The sequence below is a fragment of the Mustelus asterias genome, chromosome 17 (genome assembly GCF_964213995.1).
Source record: "Mustelus asterias chromosome 17, sMusAst1.hap1.1, whole genome shotgun sequence".
In the NCBI taxonomy this organism is placed as follows: Eukaryota; Metazoa; Chordata; class Chondrichthyes; order Carcharhiniformes; family Triakidae; genus Mustelus; species Mustelus asterias.
This window is the reverse complement of record NC_135817.1, coordinates 26,209,153-26,229,998: the sequence shown is the minus strand read 5'-3', so window position 1 is coordinate 26,229,998 and position 20,846 is coordinate 26,209,153. Positions and strand designations below refer to the sequence as shown.

Genomic DNA, 20,846 nt, shown 5'->3' with positions numbered 1-20,846 from the left:
AGGGCCAGATGGCCTACTCCTGCTCCTATTTCTTATGTTCTTATGTTCTTATATATTCTGGACACCAGGAAAGTTTCTTGAGGCAGGATGGGGATCAGTTTTCCGCTATGTGGAAGCAGGCAGCCAAATTAAGTAGACCAGACCCCAGTTAGAGACAATTTTTCAGGCTCAATTGCATTTTTTCAGGAGCAGAGCTTCAATCCCCACCACCACCACCACCTTCCACCACCACCATGCCCCTAAGGCGTCACTGTGGCAATCTAGATGGTCACTGGAGTACAGCCTCCATCGCCCATTGGCAGGGCTGTGTGGTGAACCACTGTAGTTTTCTGTTTATGTGATAGTTTATGTGATATGCCTGGACACACCCCTGCTGCCTCAATCCGGGGCTCCGCCCTCCTCGGGGTATAAAGGTGGCTGCTCTCCGCCCCTTTTGCCTCAGTCTGGATTAGCTATCGGTTTGGGAGTGCTTCTGTTCTTGTTAATAAAAGCCTGTTGTTTCGCAACATCTAGTCTTTGCGTGAATCAATGGTGCATCAATTTTATTAACAAAGATTTTGAGACGGAGCAACTCCTGAAACCTGACAAATTGGATTTGGATCCGCAAGCAGTTGGGGCCTCAAACTCTTTTGATCACTGGCTGTGCTGTTTTGAGACCTTCATCGCCTCCTCCTCCTCCGTCATTGTAACTGACATCGACAAACTACACGTGCACCACGCCTGCGTCAGCGCTCACATCTTCGCGCTAATCCGAGACGTGGAAACTTACCAGGAGGCAATCGATCTCCTCAAGAGCCAGTACAACCGGCAGCCGAATGAGGTCTACGCCAGACACCTGCTGGCCACTCGCAGACAGCAGCCCGGGGAATCGACTGAGCAATTCCTGCGCGAACTGCGTGCACTCGGCAGAGCCTGCAACTGCAAGGCCGTTTCAGCCACCCAAAACGCCGACGACCTGATCAGAGATGCCTTTGTCGCGGGCATTAGGTCAACCTATATCCGGCAGCATCTGGATATAAAGAAAACTATGGAACTTGCCGGCTCGCTGGAGGTGGCTTTCCGGAACCTCGAGGCCGACACACCCGACCACAAGGGCGCACCATGGACACCGCGACCGCAGCCATCTCTGTACCCGGGAGGGCCGCAAACCTACGCCACGCCCTGCCCCGATGCCGAACTGACCACTGCGGCAGTCCCCGGAGACCCGAGGTGCTACTTCTGCGGCCTGGAGAAGCACCCACGACAACGCTGCCCGGCGAAAGACGCGATCTGCTCTGGCTACGGTAAGAAGGGTCATTACCTGAAAGTTTGCAGGGCAAAATCGGCCCCCAGGCCCAGCAGCGCCGCGTGCGATCCACGGGAGGCACTGCCTTCGACGCCATCGGCCGCGTGCGATCCGCGGGTGCCGCCATTTTGGATGCCAGCGGTCGCGTGCGACCCACGGAGGCCGCCATCTTGGACGCCATCAGCCACGTGCGACCAACGGGAGCAGCCATCTTGGGTGACGTCAGCCGAGTCACGGGGGCCGCCATTTTGGGAACCGTCCACCGCATCGCCTAATCCGACAGTGGCCTCGGTCGCGTTGGACCAGTCCAGGCCTCACCAACTCGCCTGGTCGATGATGGACATCAAGGTAAACGGCCACACTACTAATTGCTTATTTGACAGTGGGAGTACGGAGAGTTTCATCCACCCTAACACGGTGAGGTGCTACGCATTGCCAGTACTGCCAATGCAGCAATCAACCTCAATGGCTTCGACGTCCCGGTTGGTGAATGTCATCGGGTACTGTGTAGCAAATCTGACTGTACGGGGCACGGTGGACGACAAGTGCAGGCTCCTCGTGCTGCCACAGCTCTGCGCTGCCGTACTACTGGGGCTAGATTTCATGTGTCACCTTGGGACCGTCACTATGGTATATAATGGGCCTTTTCCCCCAATCTCCGTCCAAAATCCGCAGCTATTAGACCAGCCACTACGCACCACCTGTGGTCTCTCGACCCTTAAAGTCGCCCCTCCCTCGCTCTTTGAACACTTCACCCCCGACTGCAAGCCCATTGCCACCAAAAGCAGACGGTACAGCGCTGGAGATAAAGCGTTTATCAAGTCCGAGGTGCGACACCTCCTGGGGGAGGGGATAATTGAGGCCAGAACCAGCCCCTGGAGAGCCCAAGTGGTGGTTGTTAAGACTGGGGAGAAACTTCGCATGGTTATTGACTACAGTCAGACCATTAACCGATACACACAGCTGGACGCGTATCCCCTTCCCTGCATCTCTGACATGGTCAATCAGATTGCACAATATCGGGTGTTCTCCACCATTGATTTGAAGTCTACATACCACCAGCTCCCTAACCGCCCGGAAGACCACCGATACACTGCCTTCGAGGCGGATGGCCGTCTCTATCATTTCCTTCGGGTCCCCTTCGGCGTCACCAACGTTGGTTTTCCAGCGTGAGATGGACCGAATGGTGGACCAGAACGGGTTGCGGGCCACCTTCCCGTACCTGGATAACGTCACCATCTGCGGCCACGATCAGCAGGACCACGACGCCAATCTCCAAAAATTCCTCCACACTGCGGCACTCCTCAACCTGACCTATAATAAGGAGAAGTACGTATTCCGCAAGCGCCGCCTCGCCATCCTTGGTTGTGTTGTGGAGAACGGGGTCATCGGCCCCGATCCCAACCGCATGCATCCCCTCCTGGAACTTCCCCTCCCCACCACCCTCAAAGCACTGAGGAGATGCCTCGGCTTCTTCTCATACTACACCCAGTGGGTCCCCAATTATGCGGACAACGCCCGTCCGCTCATCAAATCCACATCCTTTCCCCGAGTGGCGGAGGCTCGGCTGGCCTTTGACCGCATCAAAGTGGATATCGCGAAGGCCACAATGCACGCTGTAGACGAATCCACCCCATTCCAGGTGGAGAGCGATGCATCTGATTTTGCCCTAGCCGCCACTCTTAACCAGGCGGGCAGACCCGTGGCCTTCTTCCCACGTACCATCCAGGGCCCTGAAATTCGACACTCCTCTGTCGAAAAAGAGGCACAAGCCATCGTGGAGGCGGTGCGGCACTGGCGCCACTACTTAGCTGGCAAACGGTTCACCCTGCTCACGGACCAACGGTCCGTTGCCTTTATGTTCAGTAACATGCAGCGGGGCAAAATCAAGAACGATAAGATTTTGAGGTGGAGGATCGAGCTCTCCACCTACAATTACGACATTTTATACTGGCCTGGGAAGCTCAATGAGCCCCCAGACGCCCTGTCCCGGGGGACCTGTGCCAGCGCGAACCTAGACCGGTTACAGACTCTCCACGATGACCTCTGCCACCCGGGGGTTACCAGGTTCTTCCATTTCATCAAGGCCCGGAACCTGCCATATTCCATCGAGGAAGTCAGGTCAGTAACCAGGCACTGCCAAGTCTGCGCAGAGTTCAAGCCGCACTTCTAACGGCCAGACAGAGCGCACCTCATCAAAGCCACCCGCCCTTTTGAACGCCTGAGCGTTGACTTCAAAGGCACCCTCCCCTCCTCTGACCGCAACATATACTTCCTCAACATCGTTGATGAGTATTCGCGGTTCCCCTTTGCTATTCCCTGCCTGGATATGACCTCGGCCACGGTCGTCAGGGCCCTGCACAGCCTCTTCACCCTGTTTGGTTTCTCCAGCTATATTCATAGTGACCGGGGTTCCTCTTTTATGAGTGACGAGCTGCGCCAGTACCTACTCTCCAAAGGCATAGCCTCGAGTAGGACCACCAGCTACAACCCCAGGGGGAACGGACAGGTGGAGAGGGAGAATGCAACAGTCTGGAAGGCCGTTTTATTAGCTCTCCGGTCTAAGGGTCTTCCAGTCTCCCACTGGCAAGAGGTCCTCCCTGATGCACTACACTCAATTAGGTCACTACTGTGCACGGCGACCAACCCTCATGAACGAATGTTTGTTTTCCCCAGGAAGTCCTCCTCAGGGACCTCACTACCATCGTGGCTGACGTCCCCAGGCCCTGTCCTGCTCCGGAAGCATGTGCAGACTCATAAATCGGACCCCCTGGTCGAAATGGTTCAGTTCCTCCACGCCAACCGCCAATACGCCTATGTGGCGTATCACGACGGGCAGAGGACACGGTCTCCATTCGCGATCTGGCCCTCGCAGGTACTACGTCCCACTGCCCCTCACCCCCAGCTCCCAACGTTGTCCATGATGCACAAGAGTCACAGCACGTTCATTTAGCCCCCGGGTACGGCACGCCTGAGCCCCAGGAGCAGCCGACACACACCCGGCAGTCTGAAGGCGCTACGGACAGCTCCACCGGTTATGGACTGACGTCTGACCCATCACCACGGCCTCCTGAACCGGCACCATGGCTGACATTGCGGCGGTCGCAGCGGCAGATCAAGCCCCTGGAGAGACTGAACTTGTAAATTGAATAAATAACTTGTGACTGTCGTTCCACCACCTCGCCTCGCCGAACTCTTTTTAAACAGGGGGTGAATGTGGTGAACCATTGTAGTTGTCTGTTTATGTGATAGTTTGTGTGATATGTCTGGACACGCCCCTGCTACCTCAATCTGGGGCTCCGCCCTCCTCGGGGTATAAAGGTGGCTGCTCTCCGCCCCTTTTGCCTCAGTCTGGATTTGCTATCGGTTTGGGACTGCTCCAGTTCTTTGTTAATAAAAGCCTGTTGTTTCGCAACGTCTAGTCTTTGCGTAAATCAATGGTGCATCAGGCTGTTGGAATGAAAGGCCATCCTTGCGGCCCCACCAATAATCCCACCCATGCGGTGGGACCTTCCCCGCACTGCATTATTAATTTAGTTTCATGCCCCCAAGGGTGCCTCCCTGGCTCAGACGTGCTGACCTTGCCCAGTGGAGCTACTGAGGCTCTGATTGGGCCTGCAGCATCTAGAACATGCGCGCTCTGTTTAACTGGATAACAAGCACAGAGACAGCCAATTAAGAGGCCGCCTCTGAGAATATTGCCAGAATATTGTCTCGTGGCTGGTAAGTGGGAACGCCCATTTGATTTGGAAAACAGGGTCCCAAAGCCCGTGGAAAAATCCTAGCGAGTGAGTTCAAGCACCACAATGACAGCGCGAGAATTTGAATTCTGTTTTTTGTAAAGCTTGAATTATTAACAGCGAGCACGAGTTGTTAGATTAGCATAAACCACAACTGGTTCACTAATACCCATGATGTGGAGATGCCAGCGTTGGTCTGGGGTAAGCACAATAAGAAGTCTCACAACACCAGGTTAAAGTCCAACAGGTTAATGCCTTTCAATGAAGGAAGGTTCCTGATGTCTATTTGCGACTGCAGTTGACTGCTGGTGGATGATAACTTGTAGTCTTGCCAGTGACCCACGCCTCCTGAAAATGCATTAAAAAAAAATTAAAAGACATAAGGAATTTGTCAAATTGCGATCTGAGGAATTTCCAAATTTGACCCTCTTTAGAGACACACGCAACAAAAACTCTCCAGTTCGAACCCATCCTCTGCCAGTTGGTTTTGGATTTGATAAAAAGTGGCAGCTCCTTGACACAATTTAGACGTGAGAGGCAACAATTCTGCTTAAAAATTAATCCAATTTTAATATCTTTCCCTATCATGACCCATTGCCTAGAAACGAGTTTCATTCTAACTCCCCGGACACTGATAAGACCAGGACAAAATCTGATTTTAAAATAGATCAATATATTTTGTATACATCTAGATGGAAAAATCAGATGAACTGATATCAGTTGGACCCAGTTGGCAACTGGAACCTCAGGAAATTGGAATTAAAACTGCTATCAGTCGATTCCAGTTCTATTTACTAATTTCCTGAAATTTCACAGATTGTTCACCATCAACCCAAAAGAGAAAAAAAATAAGTTTGGTCTTTGGGTTGCGACCCATTAGCAGAGTTTAACAAGCTCATTCTACTTGCGCTGGGTTGCAGCCTCAGATATGTAATTTTTGAGTATTACAAATGCTACATTTGTCACTGCTGTGGGTTGGTAAATTATCATCTTCAAGGGGAGATGATGGCCTAGTGGTATTATCGCTAGACTATTAATCCAGAAACTCAGCTAATGTTCTGGGGACCCGGTTTCGAATCCAGCCATGGCAGGTGTGGAATTTGAATTCAGTAAAGAATATCTGGAATTAAGAATCTACTGATGACCATGAAACATTGTCAATTGTCAGAAAAACCCATCTGATTCACTAATGTCCTTTAGGAAGGGAAATCTGCTGTCTCTACTTGGTCTGGCCTATATATGTGACTCCAGAGCCACAGCAATGTGGTTGACTCTCAACTGCCCTCCAAAGGCAACTAGGGATGGGCAATAAATGCTGGCCAACCAGCAAAGCCCATGTCCCATTAAAGAATAAAAAAAATAATTCCTCCTTGAGTAAAGTTGTATTTCTGATCTCTGTCATAAATCTGGCCCTACTTTCTTGGTAACATTGAAATACAAATGGTTGTTGTACTAAACATGAGAGCTGATCAAATTCTATTGTTTCACTTATGTTGATGTGATCTCTTTTCAGCTGTCTGCGAACATGGATGTAAACATGGAGAATGTACTGGAGCAAATAAATGTAAATGTTACCCAGGATTTACTGGTAAAACATGCAACCAAGGTGAGTGCCAAGGCAGCTGCCCCTGTACTTACATTAAGTTGAGTGAAAGCAAAGCCCTGATATTCATGGGGAAGCAGGGAGGGACTTACTGAGCGCTTTGATAAGGCTGGGGACATGGAGGTCCCGCTGAATTTAACAGTGGGACCTACTTATAATTTACTTTCTGTTGCCAGCCTCCTGCCAAGTTGACAGGACCCTGATGTGACATTCTGTCTCTTCCATTCCCAGTGCTGCTTTGTAAATAGTACAATTCTATGGTGCTCCTGTCAAATAAGTCTATATAAACTGAAATTTACTTCTTTCATTTATAGTGAAATTTGTGTAGGCTTCAAGTGGGGATTTTCAGTAATGTTACTTACTGAACAGTTGAACACCTCCCAAACTCCCAACCCTCTCCAGCAGTTAGAAGGACAAGGACAGATATAGAACATAGAACATAGAACAGTACAGCACAGAACAGGCCCTTCGGCCCACGATGTTGTGCCGAGCTTTATCTGAAACCAAGATCAAGCTATCCCACTCCCTACCATCCTGGTGTGCTCCATGTGCCTATCCAATAACCGCTTAAATGTTATATAGAAGCACATCCTTTCCAAATTCCCCTCCAACTTGGACATGTTTTGTTGTTCCTTTATTGCCACTGCACCAAAATTCTGGAACTCTTACCAACGAGTCCTGTGATAGCTTCATCACACTGATTGCAGTGGTTACTAACATCTTCTAAAAGACAATAAATGTTGCAATTGCCAGCAACATCCATATCAGAAGAATACACTTTTGAAAGATTGGTACTACACCATTCCCAGGCTTATAGAATCATAGAATGGTTACAGCACAGAAGGAGGCTATTCAGTCCATCAGATCTGTGCAAGCTCTCTGCAACAGGAATTCACCAAGTGCCACTCCCCAGCCTTTTCCCCACTGCCCTGCAAATTATTTTCTCTAATGATTATCCAATTCTCTTTTGAAAGCCACAACTGAATCTGCCTCCACCACACTCACAGGCAGTGCATTCCAGATACTAACCAATTGCTGTGTAAAAACGATTTTCCTCATGTAACCACTGCTTCTTTTGCCAAGCACCTTAAATCAATGTCCTCTAGCTTGCGACCCTTTCACCGTTTGTCCTATCTACTCAGTCCCTCATGATTTTGAATACCTCTGTCAAACCTCCTCCCATATTCCAAAATGGCAGTCCGATGTTCAGCAGTGAAGACACATGTGTGTATAGTGGCGTGAACTCTGAATCCCTGACTGTTAACATGGTGCCAAACATGTTAGCCACCTTCAGTGATTGTGAGGACACTCAACATTAAATAACTTGTGCTGGTACAGTACTTTTTGCTCACATATTAAATGGGTTACATAGTCGACACTTTCAGATGGCAACAAGAAACACTGCAATGTAATGTTATGATCATATTCATGCTATTAGAAAGCTGGACATAAGACACAGTTCACCCTATTGTTGCTCTGTGTAACTGTTCCAAGTTTACAATGAATAGCTAAAGGCAAGATATTAAACATGCCTGCACACTTACCTTGTCATCGTATAAGCAAAAAAGAACTTCCTCTCTTGTTCACAGGTTGAGGCCGCAGGTGAGATTGTATTTATAATCTTCAAATTCAGCTGCCTATCTTCTCCCACTCCCTGCGTTCCCTATACCCAGGTCCCAAATATTTTTTCCCCTTTGTGTGCCTGCACACTCTGCACTGGTCTCAGCCTCCTCCCTTCATGTGTTCCTGACTTTGATGCCTCACCTCCTGCCCATCACTAATCAGATTTGATGTAGTTACTCAATGGCATCTCCACCTCAGTTGTGTACCTCCAACCTGCTTGCTACACTTCTTAATTGCTATGCTCTGGGCCTTACTTTATAGACGTTATTCAGAGTGGTGTTCTTCAACCTCACCCCCTGGCCCCTCACTGCTGCCACCACCCACCCATTCAAGAAGACAATTTTCTATCTCTCTTACACATGTGAATGTTAATGACTTCACCCTGTTAGTGTTTTCAAAGGCGCTTCAACACTTTGCACATTGGCGTGTTACTAAAGAATGTCAAAAATCATCTCGTCAAGCAAATGAAAGCGGTCCTTTCAGCTATTCTTGTCTTTGTGCCAATGTTTTTTGGCTGCTACAGATTTTAACGAATGTGGACTGAAGCCAAGGCCCTGTGAACACAGATGTATGAACACACATGGCAGTTACAAATGCTACTGTCTGAATGGTTACATGCTGACTCCAGATGGCACATGTACTAGTGAGTAAAACATCCTTGGAATGGCGAGATTAAATATTTCTGTTAGATTGATCATCTGTTAGGTCAATTTTGTTTCCTCTGAGTTAGTTTTTAACATTAGAGCACTCAGTACAACTTCTGGTATTTGTGAGGTCATTATAAATTAAAGAATCTTTACAGTTTTTCCTTTATGTTTGTTTTCCACTCACGCTCTTTCTTATCCAAATGTTATTTCCTTTTCTTTATTTTACTTTTCTGTGCCTGATTTGACATTGAATTCATCCTCCTATCATCTGTTTCTTGCCCTGTTCACTCAAGTCTCAGGTGCCCTGTTTTCCTCTGCGATTTGTTGCTTATAGTCTCAGAAACTTTGTGGGAAACATTTTTTTAAAAGACTCTGAAAGGTGCAAGATAATGTCTAACTAATGGCAGATGTTTTTAGGTCATTTGTTACAGAGTCTGATCCAATAGCTTAGTTCTCAACAGAAGATCGTGCAGTTAAAGGTTTATGTAATGGAAGATGTATATGACCCTAATTTAACCTAGTCTGCTCATTGAGAAGGTGACAAGATTGGGTGCAAGGTTTATCCCCATCCGATTGAAAGCAATGGAAATTAATATTGGGCAAGATATAAAAACAGCGTTCCACCCAATTCCACAGGGCTCCATATAGAAAGTGCTCTGAGGTCTGGAGGTGAAGGAATGACTGTGGAACCATGGTGTGAGTGTTAGGAGGAAAGATTGGCCCAAGTGGTAAGTTTTGAGAAGGTGGAAAGAAAAGTGGAGGTACCATGGGTATTGGGCTTGGGGTTCCAAACAGTGGAGCTACACTTCTTAATTGCTATGCTCTGGGCCTTACTTTATAGACGTTATTCAGAGTGGTGTTCTTCAACCTCACCCCCTGGCCCCTCACTGCTGCCACCACCCACCCATTAAAGAAGAAAATTTTCTATCTCTCTTACACATGTGAATGTTAATGACTTCACCCTGTTAGTGTTTTCAAAGACGCTTCAACACTTTGCACATTGGCGTGTTACTAAAGAATGTCAAAAATCATCTCGTCAAACAAATGAAAGCGGTCCTTTCAGCTATTCTTGTCTTTGTGCCAATGTCTTAGGATAAGCACCATCGACAAAATCCACTGCTAGGCCGTTGGCACTGCCACTAGAAGATATATGGAGTGACTAAGGATAAATTTCATTTGTCCTCAAATTTTCTGCACCTCCTTTTGGGAAAATGCTTAATTTCCAAACAGCATTCGAAGGTCAGGAATTCACTATGTGGACAATCGCAGATATGCTTTACCAGTCTGTGGCACAGCAGCAAGGAACTTCAATGCACAGTGCCAGTGAAGCAACAATATTGACAACACGGAACCTACCACCTTTTGCTGGCAGGATGACAGATATTTAGCATAGCTGGATGTGGAGACCTGCTTTAATTTATGATTGTCAATAATTCATCTATCAGCTTTTAATTAATCAATTCATTAAATACATCTAATAAGTTTAACAGGAATTAGTGAATTAATGATTTGTTCCTTCAGCTATAAATGACGAATGAATAAACTAACTTTGCCATCAAGAAAAATTAAAACTAATAAATCACTGTTCAACCCTTTACCAGTCGACCTTTTAGGCCTCTCGGTCTACAATGACAGAGTTCAAATCTTGCATGCTTGTCACTTGACACTTTTCCTGGGGAATTGTGAGGAATAAAAATAATTTGAAAAATTATATATTTCTCCCCATTACAAAACTCATTGTCCCGATGTAACTTGCATCAGCAAAGGTCCAGAACAGGCTCAAATTTCAGTCATCTAATAAAATAGGCGAAGACAACATTCTAAGTATTGGTGTGGGGATATTTTTGTACATTGCTAGTTTTATGGATCACTGAAGAACTTGTGCTTTTTAGATTCCAGGACATGTGCCATGGCAAACTGTCAGTACGGCTGTGAGGATGTGAAGGGAGAGATCCGCTGCCTTTGTCCATCCTCTGGATTGCAACTGGGACCCGATGGAAAAACCTGCATAGGTCTGTGTTCTCTGTCATATCATGTATTAGAATACGTTTACCAGTAAAAAAGCACTTACAGAAAGAATAATATTATTCTTTGAGGTTTTTTTTCCATTATTTATTGCAGAATGAGGGTATTATTTTCTACAGATTAGTTTTGGATTATTATTTGATAAACATATACAAATTATACCAGAATTGTGTCTTCGGTCCACCAAAACTCCAAGGTCTTTATCATTTTTGGCCTTAACCACCATTCAAGGAGAATTCTTCATAGAAATCATAGAAACCCTACAGTACAGAAAGAGGCCCTTCGGCCCATCGAGTCTGCACCGACCACAATCCCACCCAGGCCCTACCCCCATATCCCTACATATTTACCCACTAATCCCTCTAACCTACACATCTCAGGACACTAAGGGCAATTTTAGCATGGCCAATCAACCTAACCCGCACATCTTTGGACTGTGGGAGGAAACCGGAGCACCCGGAGGAAACCCACACAGATACGAGGAGAATGTGCAAACTCCACACAGACAGTGACCCGAGCCGGGAATCGAACCCGAGTCCCTGGAGCTGTGAAGCAGCAGTGCTAACCACTGTGCTACCGTGCCACCCTTGACTTCAAGTCAAGTCAAGTCTTCTTGACTTCTGGTTTTATGTTGTGCAATTTAAGCAGACAGAAAGCTCATTGCAATAAGGTAACTTCCAGTGTTCCCTGCCACTTGATTTAACAAGGAAAGCAAAGCACAGTTTCAGTAGATGTCAAAGGCGAACTGTACCCACTGTAGTCAACACATCTAGCTGAATTTTAACCTAACAACAACAGATTTTAAGCATGGCCACAAGTAATACTACGCCTTAAAATTCATCATTTATTTAGTAGTGTTTGCTTTGCTTGATTCTTATAAAAGTAAAATTGGAATTTTGTGGCTCCATTCTTTCATTTGATAACTGGATGTTTGAATTTATTTTTAAACGTTAACGGTTTCTATGGAGATCAGAACAATGCTCTCAGTTTCCAATCCTCACAATGCACCCCTGCCCCCTGCACCTCCGACTAGGCCTCGATTCTCCTTACAAAATGACCTCTGAATTCACACATTCCCCAGATTTCCAAACTCTTTCCCAGGATCAGCAGCCACTCTGATCTAACTGTTCCCTCTCCCCCCCGAACCTCAGTTGAACCCCTTCAAATGGCATCCCCTTCCTCCAACTGATTCCCCCTTCAGCCCTGACAATTGACAGTCCCTCCTTCTCCATATCCCTGAATAAATGCTTTCCAGTTGACCCCTCCTGCAACCTCCAATCAATCCCCCTCCCTTTTCCCTGAACAACCTCCATCCTACCTACATCAAGTGACCCCCGCTAATCCCACTCCAGCCTCTCATCAAAAACCACCACTCTTTGCCCCCACCCCTACCCACAGGGCAGTTGCAACCTCTCCTATCTGCTCTGCTCCCTGACTGGCTGGAGATGTAGCCTGTCAATTTGACTGGTCTGCAGCCTGGGGAACCAACCAGTGACATCACTGACACACGGTGGAGTTAAAGTTCAACAGTGTGGGTGTAATCTCAGGTGGTGAGTTCTCCATGATTTCCTACTTGATCCATTCCCAGAGGGTCAGGTCAATAAACCGACACCTGCCTCCATTTCTTTTATAGTCTGAGGTATAGTTACCTAACAATTGCCGAAAAACATTTATTACAGAGGCTTAAATTTAAACTGGAACCCCCGAGTCAGATTTATAGGAACCTCAAACAAATGAACGATTAGGCCTTAAGGTGATTGCATATCCTCACTTTGATAACTCCTCTTCTTCCAAGCAAGAATCATATTTTTATTATATAAATGTACCAATCACTCATTCAGGATTGGGTAAACACATTATGAGTTCATGTAATAAGTCCAGGCACATGTGAACAGATATACATGGATAGAAAGCTTGAGGACATTAGAGCTGCAGAGCTGTGTGTGTTGTCTTCTGCTCCAGGCCAAAATGAAGCTGAGACTTGATCACATGACACATTGCCTTTCTAGTGATGGCATGCTGCTATACCTTCAAGGCATATTACAACAACTCCCTTTACTTTTAAGATACTCTCCCTCCCCACTCATCTTCCAAAGAAGTATGACTAAGCTCATATTTAGTTACAATTACATAAGTGTACAGGACTGGTGATTCTATGAATCTCTAAAGCATAATCTGTGGGGTTGTCATTATGGATGTTGTTCCTGGTCTTTGGAATCTTGCCCTAGATGAAATAGGACTGTATGGTAGTTGAGGAGCTGGAATGGATCTGATTTGTCCTCAATTACACATCATCATTGCACCTTGGTTTCAAATAAATCTTTGTCACCTCAGCTAGTTGCCACATACCTTATGTGGGATCCTGGACATGAACTTGTCCCAACTCTAAACTTGGCAATTCTGTACCTGCAGTTTTATCAGGCATGTTGATCATCTGCTCTTGTAGTTTTAAAAGTTGCTCTCTAGTTTCTGGGAGAGCAGAATGGGTAAGAGTAGGTTAATTGGTACACACTTGTCTGCCAAACATAAGCTCTGCGGGCGATGAAATATTTGCACACAAATGTGTCATTCTCACATACTACATAGCAATGTGTAGATCTTGCTTGGTCTAGCAACATTTGAGAATATAGGATTTCACCATGTGAATCATTCATTCAGCTAGATCTACCATAATGAGGAAAGGAAGTAGTGTGATTCATATGCCATGTCTCACACAGATCCTGAAGTAGCTTGTTGACTGTTATACATAACGATTTCTCCAGGTGCACCTAATTAATAAAAATAGCACTTTAGAGCGTGCGTAACAGTTGTGCTTGACTTATTGTGCAATTGGCGAATAATGGGGTACTTGCTAAAGGAGTTGACAAGGATGATGAAACAAGTGAAAGAGTTTGATGCAATATTGGACTAAGGTTGTATCAAAACCTCATGTGGAATCAATGGTTCTTTGTGCTGACTTGATATATGATCTTCATATGCATTGCACTTCTGGGTGTAAACTTCAGCCTCATTGTTCTTACTCAGCCAGTAAACTGTTTCTATTGTGAATCTTCTCATCCAATCTATGCCTGTGTGTGAGTGATGAAGTTGTTGAAGAATATCAGGTCACGTAGATTCTGGTATGATGACCTGCCTGTGTTTAAAAATGACTTCCCGTAACATCCTTAGTTTATCCTGATGAGACCAAAATTGTCTGACATGCTCATGGACATGCTGAATTGAACCAGGTTATCCTTCAATTATGGTTTCCAATAATTTCTATACCATTTGCAATTTCTTCTTGTAGCTGTTGGTGATTGTGTTATGCAAAATGTACCAGAGCAGTTGATCAACTTGCAGTATCTGGAAGTGTAACATTGTAGATCCCTTGAAAAGGCCAATTTTGGGTATTTTGATCTTAGGTCAGTAGTGTCTGAGGTTTATCTACCATGTGAGGTCTGACTAATTCCATGGATTGTCACTAGTGTGAGGTCACAGCATGCTGGTTGACTTAAAAATCGCTGGCCCTTAGTCTCCATGATGTAAAACATTTGTGATGTCCAGGAGGATGGATTGTACTTTCACTCCAGGACTATGGATCCTATATATGGAATAAATGAATCATTGTACATTAAAAGTTGTGTAATACTGTAACAGTTTTCACCATGGCCTTCCATGTCACCAGAAACATATGATTTAGAATTTGCAGGGTTGTTGGAAATTGTCCCGTGTCAATCTTGGCCAATAATGAATAGGTGCTATAGGACAGATCATTTGAATCTTAGCAAACACTTGGATAGTGTGATGGTATCTTTAATTTCCATGAGATTGATGGTGTGAAACATATAATCACCACTTTCGTCTCATTCTGCGTATTATTTTCATTTTCTGGTTTGTCAGTCACCTTGTGTATGTGTTTCTGATGGGATATTGGGTGGTCATTCTTATTGCTTGAAGGCACTTGTCGAGCCTTGCTAGGTTTGGGTGTTCTAGTAAGTGCACCAACAACTGGGGCTGTGCTTAGTACCTGTAAGCTTGTTGACCTGTGAGGATCGCTTTGTACCTACATCCATCCTTGAGTGGTACTTTAATGTTGTATGTTTTGGGATTGTCCAGCAGATCTTTCTAGAATGCTTTCATGGGAGTAGATGCGATCATTAGCTCAACAATTTTGTCTGCTAGCTCTGCATTTGAATAATCAGATGATGTACCCTTTTCTTTGCATCTGCTGATGAAGTGGTCTATGGATTCTGTAGGATGCTATTGAAATGGCATGAACTCGAGTCAATAAATACAGAAGTTTCATCTGATTCTGAACCGCTTTTCCAATGTTGTTCATATCTTTTAGGGATTATTTAGCTCTTTTTCCGTTAATCCTGACATGTTCAGCCTATGCAGACTTCATTCCCAATTGCTAGGTGAATGTTTATGGGTTGCTTGTGTGGTTCAGACACGCCTGAATCAAGAAACCATAGCTCTGTTGGCTGTTTAAACACTCAGAATTTCAATAGTAAGTCAGCTGCATCCCAATTCAAACTGGTGACTTTTGTGAGCATTTTGACAATATCCCTTTGACCTTTCTCTTTGTTTTATTCAATTTAATGTTCAGCAATTGCCGAGGTCACCCATTATTATCACAACTTTCTCTGGCCCGATTTTGTGCTAGATTTTGTTTGTTTAGTTTTTTTTGTTTGATTTTCCCTCGCTCGCTATCGATCCAGACCACACCCTGGTCACCTGCCTTTCCCCACTGATCTGGCCCTCTTGAGGTGCTGTCCCACTCACTAAACTGACAGACGCTATAATCTCACCACAAGGGATCTGTCTGCTTACCAGCTCTTTATTTTATCTCAGCACTGTGTCTTCAAAGCTTTTCTGTGCAGTCACTGCACTGTAACTTCAATACTCTCCGACTCTGCAAACCCATTGCATTCTGACCAAAATGTCAAAGGCCATCTCATGCCACGTGGCAAAATCTAAGTCTGTTCATTATGTTGTATCTGTACTTAATCTTGCTGCCATGCTGTTTGGCCATGGCTGAACACCAGGTTGTGCTTTTATAATAATATAAAGGCACCAATCACTCATTGAGGATTGGGTAAACACAATATGGGTTCATGAGAACAGATTTACATTAATATAAAGCTTGAAAACATCAGTTTTGTTCTGCTCACAGACCAAGGTGGAACTGAGATGGAATCATATGACACACTTCCCTTCTAGTGATGACATGCTGCTATCTCTTAAAGACATTACAACAGTTCACATAGAGCATTTCAGCTCTGATAACTAACAACAACTCTGATAACCAGTATCTGCTACTCATAGATACATAAAACATGTGACTGATACTTTATTCACAATGATCTACACTTTCTTTTCGTTTAATTTCCTAATAGTCATTATAATGCAAGGACATATATATTTGTCAGCTCTGATTCACTGAATTCAGATTTCATCACATAGCTTTAAAGGTAGTATTATAAGATGCAGTACACGTACATCAAAGATTGGTCAGTGAAGATACAAATCAGCCAAGCTTTGATTGAATGGCAAACCAGGCTTGAGGGACTCAATGGCTGACTACTTTATTCCTGCACTAGGATGGTTGAGAGAGGGTAAGCAAATAAAGTCTTGATATTTCAAAGACTGATTGGATGTAGCATCTCCAGGAACGTATAACAATAATGAGTAGTTAATAACATTCAGATTCACCATTTCATATTCATTTTGAGAATTCCCCATGATTTATTCCCCAGGTTGTTTGCAGAAGTCTCCAGGATTTTTTGATTCCTGAATGCCTTGGAATAACTCACGATTTTTGAAAACCTAAATCAAGTGGCTGCCCAAATTACTGAACTCCTGGTTTTCCAGAAAGCAGGATGTGATCCCGAATTAAAATGTCTTGCAAAATATTGCCTCAGAAAGTTCCTAAGAGCCTTTAAGGTTAAAATTCATTTGAGCAGTATCACAAAGCAAGCGATAGCCATTCACAATCTGCACAATCACCTGAGACAGATCTCTCCTATTACCCAGCTCCAATACCAACAATACCTATGAAGCAATTCAAAATAGCAAGTTAATTCAAAATGAAGCTCCTATCATTGCTGCAGTTTCCTTGCCATCTAATATTTAATTCAACATCCACAGTAAATAGCATATTTGCATATTAGGCTGATAACTGATAAAGAATGCAAATATATCAATCACTTTTACTGTTTGCCCATCTAGATATTGATGAATGTGTAACTGCCAGACCTCTATGTCCTCCTCTTCGGAGATGTGTGAACACATTTGGTAGTTACTTCTGCAAGTGCCAAGCCGGCTATGAGCTGAAATACATCGAAGGCAAATACAGATGTATAGGTAAGGTTACATTTATATGACAATTTCTCAGCACTCAGCTGGCAATAAATCACAGCAGCTATGAAGCAAATTTTGACAACTCCAATTCTCACCTTCTCCCCTCCAGGAGATGTTGTCACATTCTGGGATACAATTCCATGCATACCCTTTATTAACTCACACAACTGTGTATTTTGAAAGTTTAGGCTGCACATGTGGGCGATGCTTGGGGGCTCCACAGACCCTCTTAATCTTATCATTGCTGCTGTACACCCATGCATGTTGGTTAATGATCAAGGGCATGAACCCCAGACTATTTTTCTGCTTCTTAACCCTGGGGTGTGTTGCAGCCAGCTGTTTTTTCCCCACTGCTATCCTGGCTGAGATCAACAAATTCAGCACCAATGGGTAATAAATGCTGGAATATTCTAACCGATGTGGCTCAGCTATACAATATCCCTACCAAACAAACTGTACTACTTACTTGATACAGGTCCATTAACATTTATGTTGTTTGACAGATATCAATGAATGTGCTGGCAAAAATACACACTCGTGTAGTGCCAATGCAGACTGCCACAACACACAAGGATCCTTTAAATGTAAATGTAAGCAGGGATTCAGAGGCAATGGCTTTCACTGCTCTGGTAAGTCGTATCAATTGTTGTATCAGTGCTGATTTTCCAAATGCACACTCCCACTGAGGAGCATTAGCTGTTAGGAATGTAGATCAGCTGCACTTACTGTCATTTTCTCAACCGATAATGCACCATGCAGTAGGAAAATTGACACCCTAATATGAAAGTTTTTAATAAATACAATTACCTTATAGCCAAAGAATTCTGTTACAGGTAAAGTCACATAACACTCATTAATCACAAGGAACATCCATGTGGACATGTAGATAATGTTCATATCATTTTCTTTACCATTGTTTGAGGCCAGACAGAGAGAGACATCAGTGCATGTTGGTCAATAAATGCAAGTGACTTAAAAACCACTTGAGACTTTCATTGGTGTTTGTGTTGGTAATTGTTAATTAGTGCAGATTCAGAGTCAACCTTTCTAGGTCTGGACTACTGAAGGGACTGGGGTACTGGAGGGACCTGGGGTACTGAAAGGGCTGGGCTACTGGAGGGACCTGGGGTACTGGAAGGTCCTGGAATTCTGGAGGATCCTGCGGTACTGGAGGGTCCTGAAGTAATGGAGGGTCCTGGAATTCCGAAGGGTCCTGAGGTATTGGAGAGTCTTGGAATTCTGGATGGACCTGGGATACTGGAGGGTTTTGGGGTACTGGAGGGTCTTGGAAATCTGTAAGGGCCTGGGGTACAGGAGGGTCCTGGAATTCTAGAGGAGCCTGGGGTACCGAAGGGGCCTGGGGTACTAGAACGTCATGGAATTCTGGAGGGGCCAGAGGCACTGGAACCTGAAGTAGTGGAGGGTGCTGGAATTCTGAAGCAGCCTGGGGTACTGGAGAGGCCTGAGATACAAAAAGGGCCTTTGGTACAGCAGGATTGGGTGGATATGACCTCTGAGCTGGTGTATTTTAATACATCCCTTTCTGGCTTCATCTTCCTAGAGGGAGGCCAGAGGGTACTGGAGAGGCCATGGGTAGTGTAACCTCTGCCACCTATACAAGGCCAAAACTCTCCCTGCTTTGACACTAACCTCTAACCCCTCTTCCTGCGCACCACATTAGTAGCTAACATTTTAAAGCCACATCTACATCTCGGGAATTCCCTCCCTAAAATTCTTGGCCTCTCTACCTCTTCCTTGCCATTTAAGACCCAACTTAAAACCCAGATGATGATTCAACTTTTCATCATCCCTCTTAATATCTCAGTTTTTGATGGTATCTCTCTGAATGTTTTTCAGTGCTAAGGGGTTTTATAAATGCAGGTATTAGTTGCTGCTTTCACGGACCCAGGTATAACCATGTATTTACTAGTTCAATTCAGCATATATCCAACACATTCTTCTCCATTTTTTAATAATGCAGAGAGTCAAGTTGCAGTACAATTATCCTGCCCCACATCCAATTCACTGAGTGAAACAATTGATTTACCTGATAACCTTCTCGAAAGCAAGTCTTATTAATACAACGGATAAATAAAATTGGATTCTTCATTCTCTCACTGTGAGTTTGCATCTTTCAGACACAGGGCGGCACGGTGGCACAGTGGTTAGACCTGCTGCCTCACAGCTCCAGGGACGCGGATTCGATTCCCAGCTTGGGTCACTGTCTGTGCTGAGTCTGCACATTCTCCCCGTGTCTGCGTGGGTTTGCTTCGGGTGCTCTGGTTTCCTCCCACAGTCCAAAAGACGTGCTGGTTAGATGGATTGGCCATGCTAAATTTTCCCTCAGTGTAACCGAACCGGCACCGGAGTGTGTTGACTAGGGGATTTTCACAGTAACTTCATTGCAGTGTTAGTGTAAGCCTACTTGTGACACTAATAAATAAATAAATAAAATTCAGGTGGACTTTTTCACCCAGATAGCGGACAACACAGTATCTTGAGCAGCTCTCGGTAGAGGGGATTGTGGGATCAGTTATGGTCCTCGTGATCACCAAATTCTCTTTCCTGAGGAAAATGACTGGAACGTGTGCATTTGGCCATAGTCCCTGAGGCAATGTTCTGTCAGGGTGGGTCGTACATTAGCATGACTGCCACAATCACATCCGAGGTCAGAAACAGGACAAACCACACATTGCAGCGTCATCATGGGATCATGTGCTTCCAACTTTACATACATCCCTTAATATTATACAAATGAATTCCAGGAAGAGAAAAATAAATGAGCCATCAGCGACAAATAAGTTAACAACATACTATAAGAAACTGCTCCTTTTTAAGATATGCATTCATTTCACAGGGTTCCAAACAGTGAATTTAATTATGTGTATAAGTAGTGATGGTTATGAAGGATTTAACCGTGAACTGTTTATAGATTAGAACTAGCTTTGGTTAAACAACTTTCTCTGTCATAAAATTATGCTAATTTTCCATAGAGTTGATAAGATTATAATGTACAGGATTGTTTATGGGTCATACCAACAAACCTAGATAAAGCTCTTCATACTTGAGGTGCTTTCAACAATAATGATGTTGACATAGCTACATGCCTTTTAACTTACACCAGCCGAGAATTAAGCAAAACCTCTAGGTTGAAAGAGTTTTTTTGTGATGAAAGAGGATTTTAGTATGATTAATATGTTTGATTTACGCTTCTTAATTCAGGTGGATTAATATCATATGGTTTGTTGGTATACTTTAAGGGAGTTTCAGTGAGAATATGCTTCATAATTTTTAATAACGCTCAGTCAGGCGGTAACACTTTACCTGGTAATATGATTGTGTCAAGAAGCAACAATTAGAAAGAAGCAAAGGGCCATTCTCCTGGATACAGAGCACATCTCTGTATTGAACATTGAACATTTATTGGTCAACTGGGATTTGCTTATATTTCTCAAGATATCCAAGGCACTCTGTGTAGCACTGGATCTCGTTCCTGAAACATAGGTGTGACAGCAGAGGGTAGTCAAGGCATTTGCAGTGTTCTTGATCATGGTCTTCGCTAAGTAGGTGATAAAACAAAG

General features: G+C 44.5%; 1 protein-coding gene across 1 annotated transcript in view; it reads left to right on the top strand.

Annotated features, from left to right (window-relative positions):
• egfl6 (EGF-like-domain, multiple 6) overlaps nucleotides 1–20,846 on the top strand; it is an 81,727-nt gene that overhangs the window by 23,720 nt on the left and 37,161 nt on the right. Inside the window, exons 3-7 of the mRNA XM_078232426.1 lie at nucleotides 6,539–6,631; nucleotides 8,775–8,894; nucleotides 10,791–10,910; nucleotides 17,134–17,268; nucleotides 17,769–17,894. Of these exons, the coding sequence (XP_078088552.1) occupies nucleotides 6,539–6,631; nucleotides 8,775–8,894; nucleotides 10,791–10,910; nucleotides 17,134–17,268; nucleotides 17,769–17,894 (594 nt within the window). The remainder of the gene's footprint in view (nucleotides 1–6,538; nucleotides 6,632–8,774; nucleotides 8,895–10,790; nucleotides 10,911–17,133; nucleotides 17,269–17,768; nucleotides 17,895–20,846) is intronic.